Source organism: Rhea pennata, chromosome 2 (assembly GCF_028389875.1).
Source record: "Rhea pennata isolate bPtePen1 chromosome 2, bPtePen1.pri, whole genome shotgun sequence".
Classification (NCBI taxonomy): domain Eukaryota; kingdom Metazoa; phylum Chordata; class Aves; order Rheiformes; family Rheidae; genus Rhea; species Rhea pennata.
The window spans coordinates 88,347,886-88,373,235 of NC_084664.1; the positions used below are offsets into that span (position 1 = coordinate 88,347,886).

Below are 25,350 nucleotides of genomic sequence, written 5' to 3' on the forward strand. Positions count from 1 at the left end.
TTTTATAGCTGAAACTGTTCCTTTAATTTTTGCAAGAATGTTTAGCTTTTTTTTTTTTTTTTTTTTTTTTTTTTGTCATTGTTGTTTCCTGGCCTCCTAAATATAGCCAAGTGGAATAACTAGCACCTCTGTAAACTGTTGGTTAAATGCCACGCTGAGTTTCATTTTGCACTCTGGAAAGCAATTTAGAACACATCAGGCTTTTAGAGCTCAAAATTTAGGAAATTATTTACATTTGGGGAATAACTTCTAACTATTTCCTCAGGCTTTTCTGCCTTTAATACATGTTAATGCTATTCCCACCAAATAAAAAGGTGGCTTGAAAAATACCAGGTGTCAATATGCAAAAAAAATAAATGGCACTTCAAAGTTTAAAAAACACAACTGAAAAATGAAAAACCCCAAAGGTTGCTCTGCTGTCACCAGGTGTTTTGTCTCTGCGATGTTAAACAGCAGGTTGATCACTTCTGACTCCGCTGGAAGTTTCGGGCAAAGCCGAAGAGGCAAATTCACCAGCAGCAAATGAAGCAACTGCTGCACTTAGCCCTAAGGAGTTGATTTCATTAATACCACTACTTAGTATAAAGATGTAATATTTCTAAACTTAAAACACTGATGTAATTAAGTACCTCGTTTCTCTCTGAAGGCGAAATGAGGTTTCCATCAATCTCGTGTCTACACCCCGCAAGGCCTAACATGGCAAACGGCACGGCCATTGAAGGCAAGCAACGAACCCCTTACCCCAGCCCAAAAAAATCCTCACACGTAACAGAAAGCAGAGATGAGGCTCTGTTTTCAAAAGCACATAAACTCCTCAGCGATCCAGAAGCCTCTACTACATCCCATGACTCCTAAGTCACTTGACTGAATGGAAGCTCCAAAGTTCCTTTTAAAATTAAAACGCCTGATCCACAGGGAGTAAAACTTGCTTATTTATTCACTTTACTGTCAACATTTCAAAGAAATTATTATCCCCAATCTGCAGAAACTAAGCAGCTTGCCTAAGGTCAAAGAGTGAATTAACGTTAAACGAGATTACAGAATATCATGGTTCCAATTCCTGTGGTCAACCAGCTAGTATCTGACTAGGTCACCCCAGCACATTTAATTTAAAAAGAATGTTGAATCTAACACTCTGCTTAAGAAGTGCCCAGGCCTTCAATAAAAAGTCATGTGAAAGTGAGAGAGGGAACAATAAACAAGAAGGCTTCTGAAGCCTCCATAACTTGCAAACCCAAAGAGTCAAAAAGCAATGAGGCCACAGCAAGGCAACCATACTAAAACACCCGCATTCACAGCAAAAAGCTGTATAAATACTATAGCTCTTTTGGGCATAGATGGCCCGCACAGTCCCGTGAAACTACCGGCTCCTCTGCACATGCAAAGGTATCACAGGCTGGCCAGGAGGAAGGTACAACGAATGCTAGGTTTAATGAATATTACTCAGGATGACTTCTTGTTTTTTTCAATGTAGCAGAAGATATGCTATGGGAACTTTCCAGAAACACGCAGAAAGAGTGTATTTCAGAAACACCAAATGGCCTGTGCTGGAAGAGGGACTGGAGAGCTTTTAAATTAACTGCTTTTCTAAGTGCCGATGAAATCCATCACACCACAACACAGCAGATACTTGCTTGTTTCTTGTATGCATTGAAAGGGTTGGAGCTATCAGCAGCTCAGAAGAAGAGAGGTTTTCTGCAAGACCAAACTACTGGTCCTGTAGCCATTGGCAAGCCAGCTAGTGCCTGCCCAAAGCAAACTGCAGCACTCTCATATGAGCCTTCATATGAGCCCTGGGACATTTAATACTTCCAGACCAACTCTGATTTCCAAATTTGTACTTTCAAGTAGTAAAGAACTTCCAAAGATTTTGTTAAAAATATGTAAGTAACATCATTTATTGACAATTTAAAACATCAAATAGCCTTCTGTACCTGTTTGGTTATTTAAACAAAGGTTGTTCTATTTGCCTGCCAAACTAAATGTTTCTGAAGTCACCATTCATACAACCACTAAGTAACATTAACTGTGAAGAAAGGTCTTCAGAAAAAATAATCCAAGCATCAGCTGACTATCAATCTAAATAAAACACCATTTAGCCCCAAACCAAGACCTGTAGCACATCCACTGTGTTGACTGGAAGAACAGGGCTTGTCCTTATGCTGAGTTACTGAAGAGCACCTATTTCTGAACACCTCTGGTTTTTTCCTGTTTAGCTGAAGCAAACTCTGCAATACACTAAAGCTCACGAGCAGCACGGCCTCATTCCTGAAGAAGAGCTCCAGGTCATGGATTATTCAGGATGCTGGGTAAGCTGAATAGCTGCTCCTCCATACCTGGTTCTGAATACGGCACAAGCAGACAAAGCCTGGGAAATCTTTGTCACCAAGAATGTGAAATTGTGCGCTAGTGAGATAAGTTAGCCACCTCACTGCAAGTTGTTGAGTACCAAATATGGACAGCAGATAGTAACTGACTGGCTTGCATCAGCTGTACAAAAAAAAGCGCTAGTAAATCCTAAGAACGAAAACCCTACACAACCTTAAGGATCAAAAAGCAGAGTCTCTGCTGGCAGAACCATTGCGGATTTCCCAAAACACTCCCATGGAGTTCTGCTGCATGGCGCAGTTTGGCCCGGGGTTTTCAAGAGAACCACATTCTAGCTTGGAATCCAAACCAAATCGCTTGTGATTTTCATGTCCTATCACTCCACACACACCCATGATCAATCATGAACATGCCTATTCACACATAAAACGGTATTTGCACTCACCAAATAAGCCAGTTCCTTTTGCATATAAATTCTATCTTCATGTACAAAAGTTATCATGCAAACAAGTATATGAAAATTACCATCATGTTTTCTAAATTCAGCTGTAAAAGTACATTGCATAAGGCATAGCAAGAAGACACACTGAAAAGTTAAGCACACTTCATACATTTTAACATAAAACTTTCTTTTCCTACTCCTGTCTCTTCAAAGATCTTTCCTAATTCAGTGGCATTAACCACGTTTTTGCCTTCAAAACATCCCACAAAGGTTTATCAGTGTGTAGTAAATGTGCACCTCTAGAATTACCAACACAGTTCTAGAGCTGCTCATTGCCTCCAAACTCCCACACAACAGAATTATCCAACGTGCACCCAAATGTTGTGTGCTGGTATGGAAGAAAGTTCGATAGCTACTTCTACACCCACAACTGTTTTCCACGAATCTGAAGAACAAAATCAGACTAATTGTTTCTTTGAAGATAGATCATCTTTTTCCTGTGGCCCAATTTAGACTGAACATTAAAAGCATATAAAGCTAAAAATGGAAAATCACTCATAGTTGAACTTATAAAATACAAAATCTGTTTTTAAAAAAAGCAATTTCAAATTACATTATTTTTTCTAGTATAGATGCTTTCCTACCTCAACTGGAAAACACTATAGTAATGACCTACTCAGTTATGAACTCTAGAACTTCTGATCTGTAGCAACCAGCACTTGGCTTAGGACAAAATGTAATTTGTACCAAAGTGAAGTGAGAGTCTTCTGGAACTGAGCTCAAGCCCACAAGATCTGTGAACCTTCTGAGACAAAGGCAGAAGAGCACAACAGCAATAGCACAAGGCAATAAATACTGGCCTTTCTCTGAAAATGAGCAGCTGTTGGGTGTTATCATAAGCCATTAAAATAATACATTCTTGTCAGTGAGCAAGCGGTTTTAGAGCATGCTTAGTACATGAATGTTACATTTGTAACACTAATAATTTTGAGACACAAAACATCTTCAATTTAACAGGAGACACTGAAATTGAGATTTACTCAAAAGTATGTCTAGCCTAGACCTTAGAGCCCAGACTGCTCTCAGCTGTGGTTATGACCTCCATACAAAGAGCAGCATGCAAGGAGCTGTTAAAATGCCCCCAAACAAGAAGTTTTAATGGATCCTCACAAAACCTAGGAACTACGCTCTCCATTCTTCAGCACCATCTACTGGCATCGCACCTAGCATCAAACAGTGTCTCTTGCAGACCATGGCCAGCTGCCACTTACCCATCGCACTGAGAAAACCAGGGATCCCATCACGTCCATGTTCCTTCTGTCACTATCAACTACCTTTCCTTCACAGTGGATACACCCCAATGACACTTTTGGGACTTGCCAAACTCCCTCCCATCCTGATATGTCTACAGCTTATACTTGAACAAGCTCATACGACATCAGGGGCTTGCATTAAGGCTGTTCCAGCTCAAGAAATGAAATTAGCTCTTCCCATAACCAAGGTGTTTTTGACCACATCTGCAAGTATTGACCTTTCAATATCCTTGGATCTGCTGCCCAAAGTCCTATTTGATGAGTGCTACCTTTCTTGCTCTTCATGTCTCCATCACCTTTTGGGTTTCAATCCCCTATTAGCATCATCCTCATGCTCTAGCGAGTTTGACAAAGACACTCCATTCTTTCAAGAGTGGCTTTGGGAGAACAAGTCGCAAACCACAAGGCACAGCAATGTCCCTAAGGATAGTCATCATGCTAAGCATATGCAAATATGCTTTAACAAATATGAGCATACTCACTTTGCACAGGGGAAGTGAAGATTGTCCCAGCCAAGCCTCACTGAAATGTGAAAGGTGTTTCTTACCAAACAAGCTCTATGAGTAGCTCTTGCAAAGCCAGAAACCAGAAAATACTGGAAAATCAATTTGTAGCTTGTTACATTGCTTCTGGAAAGCAAAGGAGGTGAAGAAAAAGTTCTCATTAACAGTAAGGTTTTCTGGGGCAGGTGGCCAGTTCTGGAGACCAGATTTAGCACAGTACATAGGCTCCAAACTCTGCTTCAGAATTCTCAAGTCCTATTGATTTCACTGTTTCAGTTGAATGTGAGGAAAATGTTGACAAGGATTTCAAAGGGAAGTTTCAAGTCTGAACACACTGTTGAATCCAAGCCCTTGGTAGTTGTTCTGATGCACAAGAGAATGGAGGGAAAACATGAAATAAGGAAGCCACTGCAAGCACTGTCTCAGGACCCAGGTGCAACCATACCACCGGGTGCAAAGCCCCCCTCATGCTGTCCACTGGGAGCTGCCACTGGTACCACACCGTGCCCAACCATCAGCTCCCTCACAGAGTTCCTCACTCAGCCTCAAAATGCCACGTCACCAAAGCAGTCAGCACCATTTCATTTGTTTTAATTACAATTACATGCGTCCTGGTTAGCATCTTTGCTGCCTCAGACCACTGACCAAACACCCTTCAGCACCAGGTATCACCTCTTTGAGCAGAGCCCAGCCCAGCCCGACAACGGAGTTGAAAAATAAAGACGACTTCTCAGGGATGCTGCCGGGATATTAAGTAGAGAGTAGCCTGGATAGAAACTTAAAGTGACCGGTGGCAGAAAAAACATTAATGAGTCACAAATATAACTTTTCAACCCTGCTTCGGGAAGACACAGTGTATGTAAGGGCAAAATCATACTTCTTATCAAAGTACTTTTATTTTTCATAAATACATGTATAAAGTTAAGAAGGGGGGAGGATCTGTCTTTATGAACTTCCCTGAAAACAGAAAAAATAACATTATTGCATAAGAAAGGATTTTTTGAGATTCAGAACAAACAAAATTTACCAGTGGGATGAGTAGCCAAATAAAGATGGTAACTACTGACATTTCATTTTAAGCATAATTTTTCGGTCCTGATGGGGAATTTAAATATACAATACAAAATGTAGGCATTATGCTTGCTCTCTGCAGAAGTGGCTTTCATTCTCTGGTACATGTGTATTTTTCCCATTTGGCTCAGACATTTAAAGGAACAGCTTTCCCCTTGAACTCTAATCATTTTTGAATGAATTATTAAAAAGCTTGACTTTACAAGCAGTTTTCCTTTTATATAAAACAGCACACAAATAAAGGAGAAAAATGATTAAATGGGGGACCTGACAGTATACTTTGTAAAAAATCAAATTATGCATGTGTGGTTCATGTGCACACATCTGTCTATGAGAGGCAGGGTGTTTTTTTTTTCTTCAGTCTTCTTTCTCATTTAGAATAATCATGTGCTGTTCTGGCACTTGTAATTCAAACATGCCAAGCTAATTGTGTGGGTTTTTTTCCAAGTTGATTGTGCCTCTTTAAAGAGCTAAAATATATTTATTTTAGCTTATATTTTTATTTATTTTTATAATTTCATATAAAAGCAATGCAGCTTAAGTTACATGCTTGAAAGGTTTGCATTTCATCTCTAAAAAATCCTAACAATTCTGGAATAATATCTGCTACTTCTTCTTGTTGTAAACAGAATCTAGATTATATTCATAATAAAAACAAGGGACGCTGTCTGCTCTTTTGAAAAGTCATGGAAATGAGATATCTAATTTTGCTATTTCATGTACTTACTCAAGACAAATAAAAGACTTCTTTTGAAGCAAATTATAAATATTCAGGACCTTAAAGTGATTAAAAAGGAATAAAATATTCAAATATGCCTATTTTTTGTGGAAACATCATGTGTATAACAGCAAGGATCTAATGTGACTGGAAATAGTTTTCATGTTATTTGACATGTTAAAACAAAACCTTTCTTGAGGCAGATGGGGAGATGTAGTCTTTAGGCAGGTTCAAGCCCCCATGCTGGTCTTCTCCATGACGAAGCCTGCCAAGTGACGACGCAGACCCCGGAGAACGGCTCTTTGTTCTCACCAGGAGGAGACTTTCCTCTCCTTTTTAGGTCAGTCACAGGCAGAAACACATGGGAAATCCAGGCACGCAATCCCACACATTACCACTTGTGACTTGCAAAGCCACTAAAATATCCGAAGTGAGAAGAGAGGAGGGAAGGACCTAAGTCTGGCTGGCATCATGTGCCTGTGTGATCATGCTAGAGGAGAAGACAGAAGGAGTCTTCTTTCCCACACTGCTGAGCAAAATCTGGGACCCAACCACAGTCTTTATGTTCAGCCACAATATACATGGAACATGTATACCTATATCATGTTCCATGAGACACATCGAGGCCCCTGCCAGCAACAGGAGAACCAGCTCTACCCATCTTGCCCAATCATTCACTAAGGTATTTCTCATAGATGTTATCTTTGTGCCAAAGGCTTCACCTTCAAAGCAGAATTTAATCCAAAACATAGCTCTTGAGCCAGGCAGAGTTAAGGTGGCTCTGTGTTTCCTCTGCAATGTGGTTTTTTTCATATCCTTCCTGTCCATTTCTGTGGAGGGCATATACATTCGGTAACTTACACATTGATCTGTGTAAGATAATATCAACCTCCCACATGAATCTCATTAAAAAAAAATAATAATAATGAGGAACACGGACATACCAGCCCAGCTTACTTTCAGAAAATTACAAATCCAAGCAAGAACATGATGACAAGATGATTTTGAATGAAAATAAAACCAGCATAATTGGAGCATAAGAAATGACTCCTCTGACATTCATGTCACAGAAACGCGAAAATCTACATTTTGGGTATGAATCAGTCCATGAATTTCATTTTAAGTGGCTACCCAGAACTTTACCAGTTCTCACTGTAAAACAGTCCTCAGCAGAGGACCAGCACAAGCTAATGCATCACTTAAATGCTACCTGAGATTTATTCTGAGAACCACAATGATGCTGATGCTTTGCACTTAATTTCAGCACGGGAATGAGTTCTGCTCATGATGAGTTACTGGAAGGGACATGTTTCCAAGCGCTATACCAGAAATGAACCAACCAGATCACGTACCCAATTGCTTGCTAATGGCATAGAGGATACAGCATATATCTTCTCCACTGTGTGATCCTGCAACCTCTAGTGACTCTGAAGTCCAAAGACTGCCAAAAAACCGACTGCTGCGCCGGGCCCTAGGGTCATACATCAAATGTTCACATGCACTGACAGATGTTTATGTTGGTCATCCTGATTTAACTCCCATTACATCATTTACCAAGCTACTGATGTTATCATAAACGTTTAAACAAGCTGGCAAAGGAGACTCAAACACGAATTTGATTCCCTTGTGGTATGCGAGCATTACACCCTAGACTGCCTTTCGCTCTTTAATCAAGCTGAACAACTGTACAGATTCTTTTATTTATTTAAATTACAAATTAAAAAGACCCTTTTTTTCCAGACCATCGATTTCACTCATCATTTGATCACCACAGGCTGAATGACAGGTACTAAAAAGTAACAGAGAGTCAGACTTTGGATCACAAACGAGGGGTATAAAATTAAAAGCTGTTTCGTACTGTAATTAAGGTGCCAATCAGGCTGCGACTCATTTCGGCTATGTTAACTCCTGAGGGTCTACCGCATGATTTAGTGCTTCCAGTCACTTCTGTTTTGCATATGACTGCACTGCTCTAATACACTGCAAATCGACTGAAAGTTTTGAGGGAACAAAATTAATAAGCGCAGGAAGTCCTCTCACTACGGTGCATGTACACATAATGCGTTTGGCACCTGCCGCTGAAGCACGATCTCAGTAACAAATACAGGGTTTTACATTTAAACTCCGTGACAGCCTGTTTGCTTGGTTGTCGTAAGTGTGGAGAGGGAATAGGAAACACTTCACACATCTTGTTTTCCGCTTCTAATATATTTTTGAGTTTTCTAGTGCAGTCTTTTGCTTGGATGTGTAATCACTGTGGAATGGCTACTATATCCTTGCTACACTGCATAATACTTTCCCATCCTCCTTCTGTAGGATTCCTCATGAAAATAGGCAGTTTGTGTTTTTGGCCCCGAGGACAGAACATAACGTACTGTCTCTAGGAAAAAAAAATCATTAAAACATTTTCCACTACTTTAAAAAAAAACACTACCACATTAAGTACTACTGTATTCTTTCATACACATGACCTCATAGATGCATGTGTGCATCACATCCACATTCACACAAATGCATTCAATTTAGCTATTTATAGAGCTCTATAATTTTTCCTGGCTCAGGCTTTAGTGAGCTTCCCTTGGTGGGGTTCAGTTCACACGGTTTCATAATCCTTCATTTTGCCTTGAGTTCATACTCGTGGAACAACCCCCTCCTACCTCCACTCCCTCTTAGAGTCCCATTTAATGTTTTACTGATTAAATTGGCTGAATTCATCACAAAAAACAGTGGGGTTTTTCTTTCCGGAGGAGCTGGATGAGTTCTGTCAGCTCTCCTTACGATATCCTAGCGACGAAACTCACGGATGCAGTTGCAGGCTTGTACTGCTAACTGCCCTTTTCTGACTGACGTAACATCCGACGCACTTGGCCAAGGGTCGCTCTTCCAGTTATGCTGACGGTCCCTTAACCAGCAGCAAGGCAGGTTTCAAAAAAGTCTGCACTCATACCAATCACCCAGCCTTCCCGCTAAACAAGCAGTCTTTTTGGAAGCCACGCATCCACAAGCTGCTGGATGTTTTCTCACTCCGCTTCCAGTGACATGAGCAGCAAGAAGAAAGCACTCAGAGACCTCAAGAAAAGAGAAAGTATGGCCCACCTTGGAGCAAGTCCACTCTTCTGGTCCCTCTCTGCTTCAGCAAGCTGGCATGTCCCAGGGCACAGCACACTCGTAGCTGACCTGAGACAGTCAGGTCCAGTGGTACCTCACCTCTTCTGTCCCCCGTCTGGACCTCCAGGCTGGGGAGGCAAGGCTGGATCACTCTGAAATCCAGCAACCTCCTGTTGTACGAATGCTCACCCAGAGCTAAATACCAGTCTGCACAACTTCAAACTCGCCTCTACTTTATTCTGTGAAGAAACCACTCCCCAAGTGTTTCAAGGTGCAGTGCTGGAGCACTCAAGGGTAACAACAACAACAACAGCAACAGAAAAATAACCACTAATTGTCCCTTCCCTCCACCTTACAGAGCGCAGCTCAGCTGGACCACAGAGGTCCAGCCCATGCAACAGACAGAAAGGTAAAGAGCTAAAAAAGCAAAAAGCTATAAAAGCCAAAACCCATGAGGCAGATAACAGCTTGCTGCCAGACTTTTCAAAATTTAAGTGTTGATTGTTCAAAATTTATGTCTAGATTTTTCTTAAGAATGCAATTTCCTGGCACATGGTACAACTCACTCTAGACCTGCATGTCAGCACAGCAGGCATCCTGTTGCAAAGGTTATTATGGAACTATTGAATGTTTTCATGCCAAATTTGTCCAAATTAAACCGAGGGGAATGGAAATACTTTCCCTGGATAGGTGGTGGTTGTATTAGGTGGATTTGTTTATAAAGAGAATAAAAGTTGAAGCTAAATATAAAAGCAGATACAGCATAATATTGTCTGAGAACTTGAATAACATGTCATTCAGCCTGCATACTGTGGAAAGAACACTAAGGTCATGTCTAAAATAAGATCAGTGACTGTTTGACAATAGAAACATGTAGGAGGTAGAACAGGAGAATTTTCCACATTTTTTTAAATGACATTTTTCTTAAAAAAATACTCCTGCCTATCTTGCTACAGGTCTGAGGTAAACCCCATCAAACTTGGTGCAAAAAAACACTGTTGAATTCAACATGTTTTGGATCAACACCCTGGCAAACCTGCATTAGTCATTTGTGCCAACTGTTTATTTTTTGTATCATGCTCAGCTTGGAAAATGAAAGAAGGCTTCTTCTGGGTTGCATTTTTGTTTTCAGGCAGTTTCACTTTCTGCTTCAGTCCTCTGATCCTGCTCCCCTGGAAGTCAATGACTTCAGTGGGACTGCTGGTATGTTTTAAAGGTAATCACATCCATGTTTGCAACGCTGGGGATCTAAGAGAGTTCCTGGCAAGGTCGAAAAGGAAAAAAAAAAGAAAAAAAAGACACCAAACATCACTTCAAATACAAAGAACGAGACATAGCCTGGCAGCCCGAGGCCAGGGCCAGCAGGCAGCCATCCGTCCTTCATGCAGGCACTCAACACACCTGATGGAAACATCCTCACAGCTGATGGCTCCGGTGACGGGACCCATGGGACCCTGCGTTCCCGGTCCCCCGCTCGCTGTGGCCCGGCCCAAAACGTGGGAGGCTCACAGCCGATGCCCCTCGGGAGCGCTGTCCCGCTCCTGGGCCCTGGTAGAAGCAGTTTGCCGTCTGGTCACATGGAGGAGCTCCGGTCAGGCCCATCCACTAGGGAACGTCACTGTCAGCGTCACCGTCACCGCAAGGAGCTCCGCGTGTAACATTTCTCCATGGTGCTCTGAGCCTTTTTAAAACAGTGGCCAGTAGCACCATGCGGCCGCAGCTTCAGACGTTTCACATCGTGTTGCAGGGTGTTTCTGCAGGGGTCCGAATGCCCGTAGAAACACAGTGGCACAGGAGGCTTTAATGTACCCCGATGTCCTCCTTTCCTGGTTGGAAAAGCAAGCAAAAAATCCCCCACTGCTTGCAAATTAAACAGGCTGTTCTCCAGCGGCAGAGTCGCCTTCAGCGGACGAGAAGGCAGGCAGAAGGAGGTGTCTTGACAGGTCTCCCCGCCACCAGCGCAGCCCTGGCAGGGTGCAGAGCAAAAGCTCTCGCACGCCTGGCACGAAGCCCCAGGGAGCCTGGTCAGCTCAGCCCTGTGCCCCAAAAATGGCGTTACCAGCACAGACTAAACAGGTCCAATCTCTAGCAAACTGCTGTGGAGGACCTCGACCATCTCTGGTTGACTCCAAGCGGGCAAGGACTTCATACTTGTGTCTGGCGCCAAAGACACAAGCTTCCTACCAAAGGATTTTTCTGAAGGCAGCCGGGAGCTGCTGCAGAAGCCCAACCGAACGCCGGGGTGGGTTGTGCGTCTGCAGCCTGCTTGCCACCTGACATTTCCAATGACAGATTTTCTTTCCTCCCTTTGCTGGGTACCCTGCTATTGCCTTCCAGCCCAGCAACTGGGAAACTATTTCCCTCTTTCAGACCTCAGAACAGAAGAGTTACTATTTACTGCTGCACATCAGTATATCAGGGCAATGCAGAAAAGGAACAGGTCAAGCTAGAACTTGAAAATAATATACTCATTAGGCCTCATTCTGACTTACATTCAGGACCTTCTGCATCCCTTGGCCAACAGGGGATTAGATATTTAGACAGTATGATTTATTGTGGCTTGCCAGATGATTTCAGTAAAGGATCTTTGCTTACCTCTAACTGAACTAAAATTTGCAGACACTTGGACCACAATATAAGATTTATTTTTATTATGAATGAGGGAGTTTTTTCTTCAGCGTTTTCAGTGTTACTTTTTTGACCAGTTATGCATACATTCTCGAGAAGTTTAACAAATTTTACAAACCTAAAACACTCATCATCTGACTCTGCTATTTGAAATGCCAACTCATTTACTACTGTATGTGAACTCTTTGAATTACTTTTACTCATTTTTATTTAGAAAAAAAAGTATTAGAAATAAAGCCCTCTCCTACATTTTATACTCTAAGTTCTGAATATTTGATGAGTTCTCCTAAGAAAAGGAGTTCTTTATTCTTTAAAGACAAAGTTGACAAATGACACGATACAGGACTTCTACATACAGCAGAAGGAGACACTTCGTTGGACAACAGTGCTAGGACCTATCCTGACTTTTCAATGACGCAAGCAAGTCTCCCCAAAGCCTTGAACAGGAATTTTGTCCTTTTTTTTTTTCTTTTTAATGAAGTGTTTTTAGATTACTTTTGTCTGCCTGTATCTGAGCCCTCAATAAAGCTTGTGAATGGAGGCAAAAGCATACGTGTGTGCGAAGACACTCCACATATGTGCACGGAATGTGGCTTAGTGTTCATTTCACTAAAATGCTGCAGTCAGCTTTTATATGCACATACAGTGGGAATGGAAAAGGAAGGAAAATTTCCTTCATTAAATGCCTAACTGTGCTGATACACAAAGGAAAAAAATGAAGCTGTGAGCTGCAATTCTTTACGCTCTTCACCATTTTCCTAAACAAAACCAACAAACCAACACCTAAAACTGATCTTTTTAATCTTTTCCTTCACTAGTGTTGCTAAACACATCAAAACAGCAGAGCTGAAAAAGTTTAAGGCTAACTTACATTTAAACAGTTTGCTTTCTTCTACCTCATTTCTCCAGTCAAATCTTACCACCAGCTCATTTCACAATCTGAGTCACTTTACGGTCTTTCCTAGGCCAACCAGCTCCAGCATTGCCAAAACTTAATGCTACAGATTTGAATATTATTCTAAGTCTAAAATTACTGTGACACACATTTCATTTAATATTGTACTTTGAATAACTTTTTTTCTAATTAAAAAACATCAGCCTAACTTACATGATAGCATGTTGAGAAACATAATATACATACCCCTGCCCTGGTGTTAATGTGCAGCTAGCAATCATATCCATTTCATATCTGGGTTAACTAAAAAAGAGAGATATAAATGATTTGCCCCAAATCATTCAGCATATCCAGTAGCAGAATGAAGAAGCGGAAGTTAAGCTTTGACTCTCAGTTGCCTTCTCTAATGACTAAGCAACAGCCTCTTAGCATCACTATGTAGGAAAACTTTTCTTCCTGATTATATCTGGTACCTGGAGATAAATTACTCACTGAAGTACCCCAAAACCTGCTGAGCTGGCTTTTCAGTTAGCCAGTTAGAGATCATTCTTTTTCTTATTCCAATAAAATAGCAATAAAATGATGGACACACTGGGAGATGCTCACTAGATCTTTTCATTAGGCTTAAATATGAGAATTGCATAGCAGGTCTTCAGTAAGTAGAAATTTATTCGCTACAGGAATACATTTAGTAGTGCACGTACTCTTAGAGACATAACAAGTGCATTTACAGCTACCTTTTAATAAAATCATCTTCCAATAGTAAGTAAAAAATAAATCTCCCTGCTGCCCAGAAACATAGCCCTCCTCCTCAGAACTGGATGAGCCATCTGTACATCTCCATATAGATGCAACAGTCCCATCCTGCAGCGAGGACTTAAAACCACTATTACTTTAATAAAATATGTTCCGAAAGAGTACGTTTTCCCAGGCTGGACGAGTCCGGCAATACATCTATCCAAGCACCCTCCAGCAGTGGCCAGCACCAGGTGCTCTGGGGGAGAAGCATCGTAAGAGCGAGTTATGAAATAACACACTCCAGAGAAAGGTCTCGCCGCAGCACTTGGTGATCTAATTTCAGAAGCTAATGTTAAATTTATCCCCTGCTTCATCAAGATGTATGACTGCCCTAGCAATTTTATTCTAACGTAAGTACGGAGGTTCTCATTACCCTTATAAACACTCAGCCCCTTCCTGACTTACTAACTCAAAGCTCTCCCATGACAACAGCTACCAAAGGTGAATTAAATGTTGCGGAAGAGACTGTTTTCTTCTGCTAGTTTGAAACCTGTGGATTTTTCATATGATCTTATTTTTCTTGCAGCACACGCAGAGTAAACCAGAGTATAACCGTCCAGATAGGTGCCTCTTGCTGTTCCTACTGAAGTCTATGGCAACACTTTCTAAAATCAGATTTGTTTCCTTGCTCATTAATTGTAAAATCCAGAAACCTGCAAGGAACTTTACAGTGAGAATTTACTAAAGCCAATATATAACAATTATAATAGCAAATGAAGATTAGTATAAACTAACAGAAAATAAATTCCAGACTTTTAGATGCCTTTGGAAAAGTTATCAAGTTTCATGCTCTTTCAGGAGCCAGAAAAAGAAAAGAAAAAAAAATCAGATTGTTAATGAAACTGAAAGCCAGAGTAAAATAAAAATCCCTCAAATCTGTCATCGGTATTTGTGTTTGCCAAGAAGGCCTGGATGTTATCCTGCTGTGGAACAGAAGATTTATGGCTCCACACACCTTCATCCGTCCTATTATTATACATGAAATGGGGGGGGGGGAACCAGCCTGGTACGGCCCTCAAAAATAATCTGTATTTTGCTGCCACTGAGTAACAAGCACTATTATTATTATTATTATTACTATAACTAAACCACTGGGCGCTAGCAGCCAGGAGGTGCTAACTCGGAAGGCCCCGGGGCTGTGCTCCACCTGCCCAAGGGGGCAAAGGGAAGCGGTGGTGCGGCGGACTGTTGAATTACTGAGGGGAGAGGAAAACACAGGCTGGGAAAAAGCTCCCTTTGCAATAGGAAGTTTGTTATTTACCCAGATTCAATCACGCGCTCTCTTTCCCCGGCTTTGCTCCTGCGCCGCCGGCGCCGCCGGGAGAGCTCAGCTTCGGAGCGGCGCTAACGCCCTGCCTCGGGAGCGGCCGGCGGTAACGCAGCCCCAGACCTGAGCTTCTTGCTCGGTATTGAAAGTAAAGTAAAAGTTTCTCATAGGATTGCTGGTTTTTGAACTTTACGGTTCTTCGCAAGATCAAGGCCAATGACATCACCTCCATAAGCGAGGCCAGTGGGTCTGAGATTTTAAAGGTCACGGTCGAGGCCTATTTAAAAAACAAAAAACACACGACTTCTGAGAAAATACACTACCTAACGTAACTGCAAGCTGCATGTAAAGCTAGAATAAATGAAAGGGACTAGAAAACAGTACTTATTTTCTCTTTTTATCCCAGCTCTTTTGCTCTCTGCTACCGCACGGATTCTCCACAGAATGAATTTTTCTCTCGTCAGTAACAGCAAAAAGAAAAATATTTTGATAATATTTTGAGAATTTGATTATAAACCCACAAAGCCACAAAAACTGGCGAAGGACCTAGGAGGTGCAACACTTGAAACTGCCAATTCATTTACTCCACTGAGTGCATTTCAGACGGTTTCCTTTTCAACAGTCAAACAGCGACTTGGGGTTAGCCCCGCGGGGGATTCGGCGGCCGGCGCAAGGCGGCGCGTCGCCGGCGCGGCTTCGGCAGGCCGCCCCGGGGCGCGCGGCTCCGAGCACGCGGCCCGACGACCGGCGCCGGCGGGCGAGAAACCCGCGCGGCCGCCCTCCGCGCCTCCCTCGTACGGGCGTGCCACCGCGCAAAGCAGAATTAATGATTTACCAGGCAAAACAGAGCCGGGGGAAGCTCTCGGGAGAGGGCTTTAACCACGGAGCAGCGAAGCAAGATAGGGGATGGCTCCCGGCCGAGCGCGGCGCTGAGGCTGGCCCAGCCCCGAGGCGGCCCCGTGGGGCTCCGGGCACGAAGGGACGGTGCCGCGGCGGCCCCGTGCCGGGCACGGCTCCCACCTCGCCGAGGCGGAGAACTGCGGGGGCCTGGGCGCTTGGGCCGCCCCACGGGAGCGGCGGGCGCCGAGGAGGCGCAGGGCTCACGTTCCGCCGAAGCACCGCTTCGGGCACCGAAGTCCTTCGGTTGGGTTGGCCTTAGCTGTTGAGCGGAATAAACAACCACAACAAACGAACCGAAGCGGATAAAAATGCACACCTACCACGCTCGTGGCCCTAACTGAACTATCATCGTTTAAAATGGTGGGTTTTAGCTAAATTTTCAACGCAAACACCTTTTCTCTCACCTGAGCTTCTTCACATCGACATCAAAAATGTATTTGTCTACATGTATATGATGGTGCCCATGCCTCCCGCTACAGTCCTTGTGTTTTTAAGTCCAGTTTTCCCTGAAAAGCCCAAGGAGAAAGCCACGTGCCGGACTGCAAGACCCCGGAGCTGAGCATGGCTAACCTGTACCTTAGGTTGTGTGCCCAAGGAGGGAACCAGTTATTACCAAATAGGGTTATTTCTCCCCCAGATCCACCACATTTAATGCTCCCTACGTCAAATCCAAAAGTCACAAGGCATGCTAGTCCACTGCCAAGCCACTCCGTTGTTCTGCAGCTAAAGCAGCAGGCACTAGAAAACAAAATGAAGCCATAAAATTGTCAGTCAGAAAGCATATATTATACTAAGTACCACAAAATTGCAGAGATGAGCCGGTTCTCCTCCTATTCCTTTTGTAATGCAATTAAGATGTTATCAGGCCAAAGTACAATATTGCGGTATCCTGACCTATGCGAAAATCTTTGAAAGCTGCATTTATTTGCCACCAGAACCACAAGCTAATAATACAGCCTTCATGCAGGCAGTTTCATTCTGTTGCTTTTTCTAAGTTCTGAACACGAACAAAACCATTAGGCTGTGCTTTGCTAGGGTATTAACGAGCTCCAGACACCGTTAACAGTGGACGTCTAGCAATTGCTCAAACGTGAACTCCACCAATTGTATCCCCTTCCAACTTGCACTTTGCTATGCTTCTTCCTTGTCTTCCTTACAGAATAAAGAATTTATGTGCTTCTGAAAAAAGCATTACCAATATGTAGAGCTGATTCAAAACACATAAATGACATTTCAACCAAATGTCAGACCTGATGATAAGACCCAGGTCTGTACGACAGTCTGAAAGCGCACACTGTCCAACTTACTTGCTATGTAACATATGCATGGGACCAACTGTGATGCTACCCTCAGAAACCATATACTTTTACTACACATCCTCTAATAACCTAGCATTCTGCAACATACTGGGGAGTTACAGTGTGAAGGAGAAGAAGGCTACAAAGACCGGTGATGCTGGTTGCTCGGGGAACCCGTGCGATGCAGAGATCCTGCCACAGTTACACACAGGTCATACAAAGTGTGACTAAATGGCAGCTGACCTAGGAAGAGCCATTTATGATGCTGTAGTAAGGTTTGTGTGCTGGTGATGGTGAAAGTGCCAAGCTGCAGACTGAGTGCTTCACTAAACAATATTAAAAGTGTGCTTTTCCACTGACATCCTGAAAATTAGGAAAGAAAAAAAAAATCCAGTGCCCTGTGCCATTCTGGATTTCTTCCACCTGAAGAGAGGATCCCTAAAGCTCCATTTGAAACTTCAATTTAGTTTTTAAGTTTTTGAAACAGTCTAGAAGCTTTTGCCTGTGTACTTCATAATCATATGCCTCAAAAAGTACAACCGCTTCACTAGACAGACACGTAAAACCCCCTGCCAGGTAATATCTTGCACATCTTCTTCCATATGAACATTACAAGTAACATACAGCAGTAAATAGCATCACATGCATCCAAAATCAGGAGCTTGTGTTTATAGGAAACCTCAATAAACAACCAAATGACTGTCAATAAGCAGCATCTTTCCCTTTTAAAGGCAGTCTGTGTTTATAGTCTAAGTTACTTTTACTTCTAACTGTGGAGAAACCGCTCCAGCATTTGCCTCATCTGGCCAATCATTTCTGGTAACACCTGTCTTTTCACATTCTCGTTTTTATTCATTATTTACGTTTTTCTTTATATAATACACCCACAGGACAATACATCTCCAGCATGCTTACAGATTGGATCCAAAGTGCACAGGAGGCTACAGAATGACTTCACTGGCTCTGGAGCAAACCGTGGGCCCCCGCTCCGCAAGCAGGCTTCGAGCCTGAAGTGGGACTTACGCACGAGTCAGGCATCCCAGTCCAGAAGTGCAATCTTAAAATCCCTAACCCTTTAGTTCCTCACGTTTTAACCAGTGAAGCTCTCCAGAAGCCTGAATTGTTTACAGATTTTTTTTCCTAGTATCCTCTTCATGAAAAAAAAAAAAAGAACAAACCTTCAGCAGTACAGTAAAGATCCGAATGTAGGTCTCCCTCTCCCAACTGTGGTCCCAACCAGTAGCTCCAGAGCCATGATTTTTTTTATATATATATAAACACACACACACACACACACACACACACACACATATATATATATATATATATATATATATATATGTATATATAATACACACACAAACACATTTTTTGCTCCCCCTTCTGGCCCCAGGAATCTCAAATTTTTTTCTTCTTCGTGGAAGCAGAAGAGAAAAGGAGAATGATCCTGCCTCTAAAGCAGCTTGTGGTCAGAGACCTGGAGCACTCTTCTGGGAGATGTGCAATGTGGATTTCTGCTGAGAGGAAGGCCCCAAAATCTTACTCTCTCCATGATGGCAGCACACAGATGGTCTCTAGATCCCGGGATGCTCATTCCCTTTAGTCCGCTGGGTTCAGCAGAGGGAAGGAAATGCCCTCACATTTTAACAGAGATGGCCAATGAAGGTGGCACATTACTGAATATAACATCAACTTAGGAAGACACTAAATGCTGAAAATGTAATGTAATGACTCTTCCCAGACATAGGGCTTACCACTCATGTTAACTGGGAAACATGTACAGTATTTTACATTCCTTTACAAGCATCTCTTAAAGGTGTGCTGTTTAACTGACTGAACTCACTGATTGTATTTCACAGGAGACGGAACTTGAAGTTCTGTCCATCTCTGACCTACCATATCCCCATTTTTAAGTAACTTGCAATAGGTCTCAGCCCATAGATAAAGTTTCTTCTTCAGGACAACTTTTGCTGTTTCTTCCTTCTAGCACAGTAATATCATAAGCCTTATGCATTTGGTTTGCAGGACCACATTTTGTTACAATGCATCAATAAATACAGGAAAAAGAAAAAGAAAACCCCTTCCAAAGAAATGTGGTTATTTATCTTGGAGAGAGGGCGACAGACAGGCAGACAAAGACTCTGATTGACCTAAAGTACAAAAGCCGTCTATTTTACGCAAGTGGAAATCCTCCCTTTCTGGATAATGCTACAGCTAGCCCCGGCCAGAAACGATTTCTACTCTGGAAATACAAGATCATTTGACTTTGAAATGTGCCAGATTGCTACAAGTAGTAATTTCTCCTGAACAACGCCCCAGACCATCCCCGTCCCCCTACCCATCTCCGGGCACCTTTGTCTGGCGGCGAGACAAAGACGGGGCTTTCACCCCAGGCACACGCTGCAAAATCCCCTGCCGACCGCCGCCGCAGCTACGGACACTGGGACTGAGGCTCACCCAGCCGCCTCGAGGCTCATCCTATTGACCACCTTTAATGCCACGTCCTCCCAACCCACCCCTGGCTGCTCTAGACCCCTGCCCGAGCCCAAAGCACAGGCCGGCAGGCGGTGAGCACCCGGAGAGGGAAGGAGAGCGGAGGAGCCAGCCGGAGCAGGCAGCTCGCTCATCCTCGCGGCAACGCAGGAGGGAGCCGTAGCTGATCCCACCCCAAAACCCCGTGGCGAGACGATGCTCGACGGCAGGGCAGCCGGTGACAGCCCTACGCTGCTCCTGTGGGCACCTGCCCTTGGCGCTGCCCCAGCTCCAGCTCCTCCGTCCTCCTCCGCATGGGCAGCCCCACCGCGCGCCCAGCCCTCCGCGAGGGGAGGAAATCGCGGGGCACATACCCAGCCGCCGTTGTCCTGGATCCAGTTATGCAGGTGCCGGTTCAGGTACTCGGTCATCCAGGTGGCAATGCTGTCCACCAGGGGGAACATCTCCCGGTTGACGCTCTCCACGCACATGACGCCACCGAACTCGAAGAAGGCCACGATCCTCCCCCAGTTGACCCCGTCTCGGAAGAGCTCCTCCACCACCGCCACGAAGCGGCCTCTGGCCGTGAAGGGCGTCAGGTGCAGCTGGCCGGACATTTGGGCAAAGTCCCTCTGGTAGCGGCGGGAGAACTCGTCCCCGGCTCGGCGCAGGGCGAGGTGGACCACCAGTGGCGCCGGGCGCAGCCCATCACCAGGGGCCGCGTTACTAGCAGCAGCCGAGCCGGGGGGCTCGGGGTGCGGAGACACCAGCCCAGTGTGATCAGAGGAAGTCCCAGCAGCAGCAAGAGCAGCAGCAGCAGGAGGAGAGAGCCCCGGAGAGGCTGGCGCCCGGTCGCCGCTGGCAGCCCAGGCGTATCCCCTCTGCGAGAGTTTATAATGGATGTACTTCAGCACTATCTCCCGGTTATCGTAGCCTCTTCTCCCCGGATGAGCCATAATTTCCAGGAGGAAGCAGCAAGAGGAAGGGAGAGAGGAAGAAGAGGAGCAGGATGAACCCAAAAAAGTAAAGCAGCCAACGATAATAAAATTAATAACACCAAAAATTATAATCCAGTTACTGTATCAGACACGGTTTCATTCATGGTGATGTGGGGGAGTTCTCGGGGTCTTGGAGGTACTTTGGTCTTCTCAGTGTTTCCTCCTCGGTTTGAGATGCACAGTATAAATAGGGATTAAAACGTTGAAATATCTTACTTCCAGATGCACACTTATTACTTACTATATATTTACTTTAGAAACATTTCCTCCTTGGTGTTGAAATACATGTAAAAAAATATCTTACTTAGGCAAAATCAGGTGCATTTTCCCCTAGGTGCTGAACTACCATGAACATGAAGGAGCAGACGAACACACACCATAAAAACTGCAATTCAATATGATTTGCTAAACAGCCTTGGATGAGCGTTAATCCAATGTGCTTTAAGCTAGAAATCTCAACACTGCTTTTTTAAGTTACACAAAGTAAATTTCCTCTGTAAAGTACTTACTTGGACTATAAATATGTTCCTCTGTCAAGTTTCCTCTAAAAAAAAATAGCAACAGCAAAACCCAAACATCACAAGTCTTCAGAAACGTTAAGTTCTGGCCGCTCTGATGCTTCAAGTCACCAAGGGGATGGGAAAGGGACAAAAAAAAATATCGCTATATTTTCAAATATCTTTTCCCAGACTCCTGTTTAACAGCCATCTCCAAAGATATCTCAAAGCTCAGAAAATCCCGCCTGGGAGCCCAGGAAGGCGAACAACCCCAAAGAGACCAAAAATCCTCAAGAGCAGATGAAACAGACATTTGAATCCAAGCTCTCGCAGAAGCGCTCCGTTTTTCCCTCCAGTGCAACGTACAGACATATGCGTTTACGTCGTAGTTTCATTCAGACGCGGATCGCCCGAGCCCAGTGCTTCCACACACACGAGCGCGCACGGAAAGGGGGATGGGGGGGGAAGAAGGGAAAAAAATTATGCAATTAATTTTTTTTTGACAAAAAAGAGCGCAAGAAAAAGGTCGCAAGAAAAAGGGGGGAAAAAGAAAAAAGAAAATTGCGTCTGCGTGCGGCTCCGCGGAGAAATGCCATTTCCCAAGCAGCTTTTGTGTCAAAGGAGGAAGAGCCGCTGGCGGTGCCGCGGCGCGTGTGCGCAGCGCTCCGCCGCGCTGCGCCCGGTGCCGATGGGGCTCCCGCGGCCGCGGCGCCGCTGCCCGCCCGCCCCCCCGCCCGCCCGCGCCGCGCAGCCCCGCCGGCTCCGGGCGGCTCCTCCGGGCGCTCCGCGCTGCTGCCGGCGGCTCCGGGCGGCGGCTCCGGGCGGCGGCGGCGGCTCCGAGCGGCGGCGGCGGGCGCGGGCGGGGAGCGCTGCCGGCGGCGGCGGCGGCGGCGGCGGGGGGGGGGGAGCGGGCCGGGGCCGGGCCGGGGCCGGGCCGGGGCCGGGCCGGGGCGGGGCGGGGGCGGCGGGGCGGAGCCCGGGGGAGGCCCCGGCCCCGGCGCGGCGGCGGCAGTGGCGGCTGTAGCCCCGCCTCGCACTTCATTCACGGAAAGGGGGAAACTGGGGCGGGAGGGGGCGGCGGGGGAGCGCTGACAGCGCCGCCGCGTCCCTCCGGGAGGGACGGACGGACGGACGGACGGACGGAGGCAGCGCAGCGGGTGGTTCCCGGGGCCGCTGCTGCAGCTGCACGGATTTATTAAAAAAAAAATAATAATAAAGGGGGGGTGGAAAAACAGAAAATAAAACCTTTACAAAAAAAAAAAAAAAAAAAATCACCGACGGCCCGGGGGCGCCGGCGCAGCGCAGCGCCGCGGCTGGGGCGGCCCGGCCCGGCCCTCCGAGCCTGGCGGCGGGGGAGCCGCGCACCTGCCCCCGGCGCGGGGCTGCGCGGAGCCGCTGCGCGGGGCTGCCGGCTGCGGAAGGGCTTCCGCGTGTGCCTCGGCCCAGGTTTTCAGCTGGAGGAGGAGGGTAAGGAGCTGCTGGGAGAGGAGGTCGGTCTGGAGCTGGAGCAGGGAAGCAGCGTCCGGCTTCGGCGTGCGCTAAGCCACCGCGGTGCGAAGCCGCGCCGCTCCCGCCGCTGCCCCGGCAGCCTTGCAGCCGGGCGGGGGACAGTGATGCTGCGGCCGCACTGGCGGCAAATGGGAGACATCCCAGGCTAAAGGCAAGTGAAACGGCAGCTGGAGGTATTAGTACTGTGCTGTGCTGAACGTTAGCAAAAGTCGGAGAAGTTTGGTAGATTCCGCCGATTTGTGTCTCAACATCTGCATGAGGGCGACTTGAGATGATAACCTGGTACGTGAGCCACGCCGTACCGCACAGGAAACCCGTGCAGAAATTAAGCAGTGAATGGGAGATCGTTCCTGTCCCGGGGGCAGGGAACGCGTGCTCCCTTCAAAATCCCCATTTTCGGGGTCAGACGGCGCCGGCTCCGCACGCTGCCCAAGCCGTGCCGCAGCGGGGCCGCTCCGCGGTGCGGCTGGGCCTGCGGGCACTTCACACCGCCCTGGGGGGATGCGTTTTCCTCCCCCAGAGGCGCTCCCGCACGCCGCGGGGCCCGGGGAGGCGCTCGGCAGCCGCCCGCCGCGGCAGGCTGCGGGGAGAGCGGCCGCGGCCGGGGCCCGGCGGCGCGGGGCCGCCCCCCAGCGGCCGCTGCGCGCTCCCGGCGGCGCCTGCTCCGCTGCCTGCTTCCCTCCCTGCCTGCCGGCCTGCTCTCCTCCCCGCTTCCCCGCCGGCTTCCCTGCCTGCCCACTTCCCCGCCTGCTTGCTTCTCTCCCTCCCTGCCTTCCTAACTCTTCCTTCCTTCACCCAGGAAGGGGTGAAGGACTCGCCGTTTTGCACACGCAGGAAGCCTGCTGGGAAAATTAGGAATGTAAGGCAGTGTCCCGCTTCCGTCTCCTTTTGTTTCTGCTGATGTATAAACGAGGCTGGCTGTGGTCGGTTTTGTTTTAAGGGATCAAGAGGACAGAGACTGCAGGATGGCATGGGAAATGAAGTCAAAAGAAGATGGATGGTCTTCTACACAGCCACTGACTTACAATTATACCCTACCCGTGTATGTCCACATGTACTGCATGTAACTCCCAGCCCAGTTAAATGCTGGAGCGCAAATGCACCTGCTGTCTGTCTGTACAAAATCCTCCAGAGAGCAAGGCTTTTGTGAGGAGCTGAGATACTGCATCTGACAGCAGACCCGCAGCTTCGTTAGCACAGCCGAGGAGACCAGCCAACCAAGAAAAGTTACCGGCTTTACCTCCTTGCTCCAAGAGAAAATTCTGCTCTGCATACAGAAAGTACCCTTGTAATATGCTGAGGTTTTAAAGAAACCAGTGATACAGAAAATCAGAACAGCCATATCCAACTGGGCTGCTGATTAAGTCTCTCACCATACCCGTGACTCAATCTAATGCAGTTGCAGGAGCAACTGAAAATACAGCAGACAATACCATGCTCACAGATGTTAAATAACAGAAAAAGCTGTCTGGGCAGGCTGCACAGCAGTGTCATAGCAGGCTCAGTTTTATAGCCCAGAGGACAAATCACTGCGGGACTGCTGCAGAAAAGAAAGATGCATGTAAAATTGATGTGCTTTTGTAAAGGGAAATTTAAAACATCAGTGAATTTGCTTAGGGTATTTCAGTCTATCTTGAGTGAGTAAATGGGAGTAAGGCCATCTAAGAACACAGAATGTACTGAGGGCATATAAACAGTACAGAAAAATAATATTAAGAGTGCCTAACTGATTTATGATAGAAATAGATACAGCAAAATTTTATGAGATATTCTTTTGGAATGTGTTTATTAATGAAGCTTTTTTTCTCACTGGCTCTATTTTCACTATCTTGTTTATAATATAGCATTGAAAGATCCCAGTCAATACATTGTTTTTTGAGGTTTAATAGAAAAATAGCATTCATGCTTCACAAGAAAGCATGTTAATACCAAACACAGCTGAGACTGTACGGAAATAAAGATGAAGAATACAGAAGAAAATCCTAGCAACTGTACCTTAGCTTTGAGCAAGGGTATTAAGGATGAGTCATAGGGATCAAAAACTATGCCTTGAAGAATGACGAACTGGACTATCTAAAAAAACAAAACAAAATTATGTGTATTTATAAAATCTTTTTTGTTCTTAACGTAATGTCAGTTGCATTGCATCTGACCTGCATTTATGACTGTAATTTAAGGGAGCAACGTCTTAAAACTAATTATAATGCTACCTGAATGGATGATAAACATGTATTAAAGCTTCACACGTTTGCATTACAGTGCTGTTTTCTACCTTGTTTGTTTGTTTAAGCTCAGCAAGATAAAACAGAGGTTAAAAAGATATCCAAAACAAAGGCAATACGCTTTTGGGGAAGACAAAACAAACCAGCAAGAGAGGCTCAGGATTTATCAAGGAACATAGGCTGAATGCATAAAGTCAGTTAAGAAATTGCTGCAGTGCTTTTAGGTAGCAGTATAGTAAGTCTACTACAAAGATCTGATCTTGCAAATCCTTCTGCACACATTTATGTGAGTTGTCCCACTAAAGTTTAGACTGGTAAAATAGGAACTAGCTGTATAAAGGATTGGAATGAAATTAGGAATATCTGAAAAGCTCACAGGACAA

The 25,350-nt window shown here is 45.3% G+C and overlaps 1 protein-coding gene across 3 annotated transcripts in view; it reads right to left on the bottom strand.

Moving 5' to 3' along the window:
- The window catches only part of BCL2 (BCL2 apoptosis regulator), an 86,707-nt gene extending 64,790 nt beyond the window's left edge, over positions 1–21,917 (bottom strand). For all 3 annotated transcript variants that reach the window (XM_062569858.1, XM_062569859.1, XM_062569860.1), the window contains exon 1: positions 20,116–21,917. In XM_062569858.1, coding sequence (XP_062425842.1) covers positions 20,116–20,697 — 582 coding nt within the window. In that variant the 5' untranslated portion in view covers positions 20,698–21,917. The remainder of the gene's footprint in view (positions 1–20,115) is intronic.
- Positions 21,918–25,350: the final 3,433 nt, after the last annotated feature.